The sequence below is a fragment of the Eriocheir sinensis genome, unplaced genomic scaffold (assembly GCF_024679095.1).
Source record: "Eriocheir sinensis breed Jianghai 21 unplaced genomic scaffold, ASM2467909v1 Scaffold50, whole genome shotgun sequence".
Lineage (NCBI taxonomy): Eukaryota > Metazoa > Arthropoda > Malacostraca > Decapoda > Varunidae > Eriocheir > Eriocheir sinensis.
The window spans coordinates 577,501-585,000 of record NW_026111832.1 but is presented as its reverse complement, the minus strand read 5'-3'; the positions used below and the strand labels follow the sequence as shown (position 1 = coordinate 585,000).

The following is a 7,500-nucleotide window of genomic DNA, read 5'->3' as shown; positions in this document are numbered from 1 at the left end:
CTGCTCAAAGCTGGAGGTGAGGCCGTGACCCGCGGGTTGCATGTGGTCTTGACTGTTGTATGGCAGTCCGGTACCATTCCTCCTGCCTGGAAGAGGGGTTGGTCGTCCCTATCTGGAAAGGGAAAGGGGACCGCCAGGACTGCAACAACTACCGTGGCATTACACTGCTCAGTGTGCCAGGCAAGGTGCTTGCCCACCTATTGCTAATGCGAATTCGCAGCCAGCCGCTGAAGCTGCAGAGACCTGAACAGTCTGGGTTCACGCCTGGCAAGTCAACAACTGACCGTATCCCAGCGCCTCGCGTACTGGTGGAGCGCCGACGTGAGTTTCGACAGGGGATGCTTGCAGCCTGTGTCGATCTGAAGAAGGCGTTTGATCCAGTGCAGTGAAGTCTTACGGCGGATTGGCCTGCCCACGGTGTTATGGACTCGCTCAGCACGAGTATATGGCGTTGTCGATACCTGTGCAGAAGGACAAAGATCCGGATCTTCAAGTCCCTTGTGCTCCCTGTCTTACGCTGTGGCTGTGAGACATGGACACTAAACGGGGACTTGGAGAGGCGGGTTGATGCCTTTGGTAACAAGTGTCTACGCAGAATCACGGGACATCGCTGGAACGACTTTGTGTCAAACCGGCGACTACTCCGTGAGACTGATTCCACATGTATTGCCTGCATAGTCCGTCAACGCCAACTCCGGCTATACGGGCACGTGGCACGCTGCCCGGAAGCTGACCTGCTCATCGGGTTGTTGCTGTGAGACAGTCCTGAGTGGAGGAGGCCAAGGGGACGCCCACGGAGATCATGGCCTTAGCAAGTCCATAGATCCTGCCGGGAGGTGCTCAGGACGGGAAGGGGCCTGCATGGAGACTCGCCCGGAGGGACCCTCGGACTTGGCATCGTAGGGTGGGCGAGGCGACGCGCTCCCCGGCGTATGCCCCCACTGATTGATTGATTGATTAATTACCATCTTATTTCCCTTTGAACTCATTTTAGTTTTCATTAGTTATCCGGATTTTCCTTCTCTCCTCTTTTCTTGTCCCATTTTCCCTATCTACAATTTTTGATCTCCTTTTTCTCTCTTCCTCAGATGCCGGGGATGTCGAGGAGGAAGCTGAGAAGATAGGAAGGAGGGAAGAAGGAAGAGGAGGAGGAGGAAGAGGAGGAAGAGGAAGATATGATGACGATGACGATGATGATGATGATGACGATGATGATGATGAAGAGGAAGAGAGGGAGAAGATGATGAAGGAGGAGAAAAAGAAGAAGGAGAAGGAAGAGAAGAGGAAGAGTAAGGAGGAGAAGAAGAACAAGAAAACAACAACAGAAGCAAAAAAAGAAGAGTGGAAGAAGAGGGATAAGAGAGAAGAAAGAGGAGGAGGAGGAGAAAGTGGAATTACCCAAGAAGAAGAAGGAAGAGGAGGAGGAGGAGGAGGAGGAGGAGGGAAGAAGAGTGCCAAGACAGGAAGACAAGAAGAAAGGAAGACAAAGGAAGGGAAGAAGAAGCACCAAAGAGGAGGAGGAGGAGGAGGAGGAGGAGAAGAAGGAATTGGAGGAGGAAGAGTGGAGGAAAGCCAAACAGGAAGAGGAGGAAAGAGAAGCAAGAGAGAAGAAGGAAGAGGAAGAGGAGGAGGAGGAGGAGGAGGAGGAAGAGTTCAAGAGGAAGAAACACTGCCAGAGGAAATGGAAGAAATAAGAGGAGGAAGAGGAGTAGGGGAAAGAAGAGGAGGAGGAGGAGGAGGAGGAGGAGGAGGAATGAAGGAAGAAACGATTGAAGGAGTAAAGGCAGAAGGAGGAAGGAAGGAGGAGCAAGGAGGAGGAAGAGGAGGAGGAGGAGGAGGAGGAGGAGGAGGAGGAAGAAGAACAGAGGAAGAAGAAGCAACTGGAGGAGGAAAACAAGTGAAGGAAGAAAGAGGAGGCGGAAGAGGAGGAGGAGGAGGAGGAGGAAGAACAGAGGAAGAACAAAGAACTGGAGGAGGAAAACAAGTGAAGGAAGAAAGAGGAGGAGGAGGAGGAGGAGGAGGAGGAACCCAGAAAGGAGGAGGAGGAGGAGGAAGAAGAACAGAGGAAGAACAACGAACTGGAGGAGGAAAACAAGTGAAGGAAGAAAGAGGAGGAGGAGGAGGAGGAACCCAGAAAGGAGGAGGAGGAGGAGGAAGAAGAACAGAGGAAGAACAAAGAACTGGAGGAGAAAGTGAAATGAAGGAAGAAAGAGGAGGAGGAGGAGGAGGAGTGGAAGAAGGAAGAACCCAGAGAGGAGGAGGAGGAGGAGATGGAGGAGGGTCTGGAACGGGAGAAGGAGGAGGAGACGGAGGAGACGGAGGAGGAGGAGGAGGAGGATCTGGAACGGGAGAAGGAGGAGGAGACGGAGGAGACGGAGGAGGAGGAGGAGGAGGATCTGGAACGGGAGAAGGAGGAGGAGATGGAGGAGACGGAGGAGGAGGAGGAGGAGGATCTGGAACGGGAGAAGGAGGAGGAGGAGGAGGAAGGAAGGAAGAAAGAGGAAGAGGAACAATCCAGGAAGAACCAGGAAGCACAGTCGAGGAAGGAAGAGGAAGAGGAGGAGGAGGAGGAGAAGAAGGAAGAGGAGGAGGAGGAGGAGGAGGAGGAGGAGGAGGAGGAGGAGGAGGAGAGCAAACTCAGAAAGAACAACAAACATCAGCTGAAGAAGAAGGAAGAGGAGGAGGAGGAGGAGGAAGACAGAAAGAAGGAAGAGGAGGAGGAGGAGGAGGAGGAAGACAGAAAGAAGTCGGACAGGAAGAAGGAAGAGGAGGAGGAGGAGGAAGACAGGAAGAGGTCAGACAGGAAGAAGGAAGAGGAGGAGGAGGAGGAAGACAGGAAGAAGGAAGAGGACGAGGAGGAGGAGGAAGACAGGAAGAAGTCGGACAGGAAGAAGGAAGAGGAGGAGGAGGAGGAGGAGGAAGACAGGAAGAAGTCGGACAGAAAGAAGGAAGAGGAGGAGGAGGAGGAGGAAGACAGGAAGAAGTCGGACAGGAAGAAGGAAGAGGAGGAGGAGGAGGAGGAGGAAAACAGGAAGAAGTCGGACAGGAAGAAGGAAGAGGAGGAGGAGGAGGAGGAGGGAGACAGGAAGAAGTCGGACACGAAGGAGGAGGAGGAGGAGGAGGAAGACAGGAAGAAGTCGGACAGGAAGAAGGAAGAGGAGGAGGAGGAGGAGGAGGAGGAGGCCAAACACAGGAAGAACAACTAACATCAACTGAAGAAGAAGGAAGAGGAGGAGGAGGAGGAGGAGGAGGAAGACAGGAAGAAGTCGGACAGGAAGGAGGAGGAGGAGGAGGAGAGGAAAAAGACCCCTCCCTTCTCTTCGTGGGGGAGGGGGGGTATGCGGGGCCCCCAGGTAGTGCAGGAGGAGGAGGAGGAGGAGGAGGAGAGAAGAAGGAGGAGGAGGTAGTGGAGAAGAGTAAGGAAGTGGAGGAAGAACCAGTTGAAGTAGGAGGAGGAGGAGGAGGAGGAGGAGGAGAGAAGAAGGAGGAGGAGGTAGTGGAGGAAGAACCAGTTGAAGTAGGAGGAGGAGGAGGAGGAGGAGGAGGAGGAGAAGAGGAACAGGTCGTACAAGAAGAAGAGGAGAAGGAGGAGGAGGAGGAGGAGGAGGTGGTGGTGGTGGAAAGTGAGGAAGAAGAGAAGAAGGAGGAAGAAGTAACAGGAGGAGGAGGAGGAGGAGAAGAGCATGTCAAACGGGAAGAAGAATTAGGAGGAGGAGGAGGAGGAGGAGAGGCAGTGAAGGAGGAGGAAGAAGGAACAGGAGGAGGAGGAGAAGAAGAGAAGGAAACCAAAGAAGAAGAAGAAGAAGTGGAAGAAACGAAGATGGAGGAGGAGGAGGAGGAGGAGGAGGGAAGAGTGGAAGAGGAGGAGGAGGAAGAGGAAGACCCACTCTCACTCTTCCTTGCACCTGAGACTCAAAATTAACAGGTAAGATTATTATTATTATTATTATTATTATTATTATTATTATTATTATTATTATTATTATTATTATTATTATGGAAAGGTAAAAAAAATATATCGAGTTATTCAGTAATTTATTTTATTCATTTATTAACTAATCTTTTTATATACATTTTAAAATTAATAGGCCTATCTATCTATTTGTTAATTCTTTTGTGCGTTTCTCTTATTAATCTATTTTATTTTTATTTTATTTTGTGTTTTTTTTCGTTCATTATTTTTTTTTCATTATTAATATATTTTTTTCTCCTTATTTCCTCTTTAATATTTTTTTTAATTATTTTCCCAATTTTCTGATTTTTTCAAATTTTCCTTTTATTTTTTCTATAGTTACCCATTTTCTTTGATTTCTTCCCGTTTTCTTTCCTTTTCCTTCCATTTTCTTTAACTTTTACCCATTTTCTTTAACGTTAACCCATTTTCTTTCACATTAACCTATTGTCTTTCCTTTTCCTTCCATTTTCTTTAAGTTACCCATTTTCTTTCACCATAACCCATTTTCTCTCACTTCCCGTTTTCTATCTTCACCCCAGACCCATTCTCCATCCCTGCTGGTGACGTCAGAGGCTCCCCGCCCCGTGATTGGCTAGGCGCTGGTGACGTCACTGGCACTCTGGCCCGTGGTTGGTCCTCTCCATCTGGCGCAGCGGGACCTTCACGTCTCGGAGCAGGACTTGGCACGACGCGATCTGTGAGAGAGAGAGAGAGAGAGAGAGAGAGAGAGAGAGAGAAGAGTTTTTATCAGAATTTTCTATTTTTCTGATTTATTATTTTTATAGTTTTCACATTTTTCGCTTTTCAATTTGTTTTTCTTGTCATTATTATTGTTGTTTTTGTTATTATTAGTAGTGGATCAGTTATAGAAGTAGTAGTAGTAGTAGTAGTAGTAGTAGTAGGAGCAGCGAGTAGCGGGCTTTTTTTTATTATTGTTTTCTTTTTTTGTGTGCCCTTGAGCTGCCTCCTTTGTTGTAAAAAAAAAAAAAAAAAAAAAAAAGTAGCAGAAGGTCTCCAGGTATTGTCTAAGATCACCGTGTTTGGCGGCGTCACAGACGCACTTTTTTTTCCTCGAAACACGACGGCAAACACTGGGCGCAGACACACGCCAGTCCTCGGCGACAGACTGACTTGGCCGGCTCGGGTGACGCCAGCCGACAGTCGGTCTGTCGGCACCCTGCCGCGGGCCGTGCCCGGCGGAACGATGCTTAGAAAAATGAGGTGCACGCCGAGTGTTGCGCCGCCTGTGCCTGGCCGGCCTGGGGCGGGGCGGGGCGGGGCGGGGCCGTCACCACCACCGCCTGGGGCGTCTGCCACGCCGGCCAACACGGTGAACAGTATGGTGTTAAGGCTGACAGCCGTGAGCCTTTTACTTGTAATTACTGTAATGAACCAGTGCGTGCCTTCATCAGCCGGGGCCAGCCCGCCACACAAAGAATTGCTAGTCGTGTTAACTTACTTTGAAACTTACTATTAAAGTCATAAACTTTACCTTGATAGAAGGAAATGTAAGTTTGGTTTAATTCCAAGTGTTTTTAAAGTATTATATTATACTTTGATATATTTCATCCATTCCTAAACTTACTATTGAAGTCACAAAGATAATGCTGATAGAAATAAAGTTAAGTTCGATTTAAGTAAGTCAAGTATTTTCTATAAGTATTTCCAGACACTTTAAGTTATCAAGAATAATACTGAACTCTAAGAAATATTTCATTCCAATTATTTTAAGTAAGCAATTCAAGTTTTTAATATCTAAGTAATTTTTGACATTTTAAATTACATTCCTTTGGGGGTCTAACGTTGTAACTACTTCTTTACGTTATATTCCTCCCCTGTATAACGTACTTTGTAAATATTATATAAGAGAAAAGAAACAAAACTAGGTGCTAAACATTACTTAAGTCTACATTAAAATACCCCGTTTTCTATGTTAAAGAAAACGGATATATTTCAAGGTAGACCATGTGGAATTTTAACCCATTTTCCTGGTTGTTAATTCCTAGTGTAAGTATTCCTGTTTGTTGTTTGTAAAGGTTGTAAGTAAATATATGTTGGATTAATAGTGCTTGTAGTTACTTGAATAACCTTAATAAGTGTTAAGTTAGTAGTAGTAGTAGTAGTAGTAGTAGTAGTAGTAGTAGTAGTAGTAGTAGTAGAAGGAGAAGGAGGAGGAGGAGGAGGAGGAGAAGGGGTTGAAAAAATTAAAACGGAGGAGGAAGGAAAGAAAGAAGGGGAGGAGGAGGAGGAGGAGGAGGACAAAGGAAGAAGAAGAAAGAAAGAGTAGAGGAGGAAAATGAGAAAGAGAGAAAAGGAAGAATTTGAGGAGGAAGGGAAAAGAGAAGGAGGAGGAGGAGGAGGAGGAGGAGGAGATAAAAAGGAAACAGAGAAAGAGAGAGAGAAGAAGAGAAAGGATATATAGAAAGAGGAAGAAGAAGAAGAAGAGGAAAGAAAGGACAATTTGAGGAGGAAGAGAATAGAGAAAGAAGAGGAAGAGGAGGAGGAGGAGGAGATATAAAGGAAACAGAGAGAGAGAGAGAGAAGAAGAGAAAGGATATATAGAAAGAAGAGGAAGAAGAAGAAGAAGAAGAGGAAAAAAGGGAGAAGAAAGAAAGAGAGAAAGTTAAAAGTTAATAAAAAAGGAAAGAGAAAGGAAATATAGAGAAAGGAAGAAGAAGAAGAAGAGGAAAGAAAGGCGTAGAAAGAAAGTAAAAATAAAAAAAGGAAAGGAAAACAAAAAAAAGGAGAGCAAACACACACACACACACACACACACACACACACACACACACACACACACACCCCAACCTTCTCTGTAGCCAGCGTGGTGTCCCTCGATAGGATCCAGGCGAAGTGTACGCGGTGAGTGTCTCTGACCGTGTGACAGGTGTAGAGACAGGCCAGGGCGTCGTAATCAGTAGTGAGGACCTGGAGGTGAGCTTGTAGGCCTGGCGAGGAGAAGGAGGAGGTGAGGTTAGGTTAGGTTAGGTTGGGGAAGAGGAGGAGGAGGAGGATGGGTTGGCTAGGTTAGGTTAGGGAAGAGGAGGAGGAGGAGGATGAGGATGGGTTGGTTAGGTTAGGTTAGGGAAGAGGAGGAGGAGGAGGGGTTAGGTTGGGTTAGGTTAGGTTAAGAAGAAGGAGGAGGAGGAGGAGGTGAGGGGAGGTTAGGTTAGGTTAGGTTAGGGAAGAGGAGGAGGATGGGTTGGTTAGGTTAGGTTAGGTTAGGTTAGGTTAGGAAGAAGAAGGAGGAGGAGGAGGAGGAAGATGGGTTGGTTAGGTTAGGTTAGGTTAGGTTAGGGAAGAGGAGGAGGAGGGGTTGGTTAGGTTAGGTTAGGTTAGGGAAGAGGAGGAGGAGGAGGGGTTAGGTTGGGTTAGGTTAGGGAAGAGGAGGAGGAGGAGGTTAGGTTAGGTTAGGTTAGGGAAGAGGAGGAGGAGGAGGGGTTAGGTTGGGTTAGGTTAGGTTAGGGAAGAGGAGGAGGAGGAGGGGTTAGGTTGGGTTAGGTTAGGTTAAGAAGAAAGAGGAGGAGGAGGAGGATGGTTAAGTT

The 7,500-nt window shown here is 47.3% G+C and overlaps 2 protein-coding genes across 2 annotated transcripts in view; one reads left to right on the top strand and one right to left on the bottom strand.

Moving 5' to 3' along the window:
- The first annotated feature begins 2,219 nt into the window (after positions 1 to 2,219).
- On the top strand, positions 2,220 to 6,023 carry LOC126992722 (cilia- and flagella-associated protein 251-like). The gene is made up of 2 exons (XM_050851530.1): positions 2,220 to 3,925; positions 4,495 to 6,023. Exon 1 carries the CDS (start codon positions 2,271 to 2,273, stop codon positions 3,204 to 3,206), a length of 936 nt encoding a protein of 311 aa, XP_050707487.1. The 5' UTR covers positions 2,220 to 2,270; the 3' UTR covers positions 3,207 to 3,925; positions 4,495 to 6,023.
- LOC126992745 (crustacyanin-A1 subunit-like) overlaps positions 4,023 to 7,500 on the bottom strand; it is an 8,175-nt gene continuing 4,697 nt past the window's right edge. Inside the window, exons 5-7 of the mRNA XM_050851561.1 lie at positions 6,764 to 6,903; positions 4,436 to 4,650; positions 4,023 to 4,396 (exon numbers count right to left, since the gene is read on the bottom strand). Of these exons, the coding sequence (XP_050707518.1) occupies positions 4,564 to 4,650; positions 6,764 to 6,903 (227 nt within the window). The 3' untranslated portion in view covers positions 4,023 to 4,396; positions 4,436 to 4,563. The remainder of the gene's footprint in view (positions 4,397 to 4,435; positions 4,651 to 6,763; positions 6,904 to 7,500) is intronic.

Coding starts and splice junctions, on each gene's coding strand:
- LOC126992722 (XM_050851530.1), top strand. CDS start 2,271: ATGGAGGAGGGTCTGGAACGGGAGAAGGAGGAGGAGACGGAGGAGACG.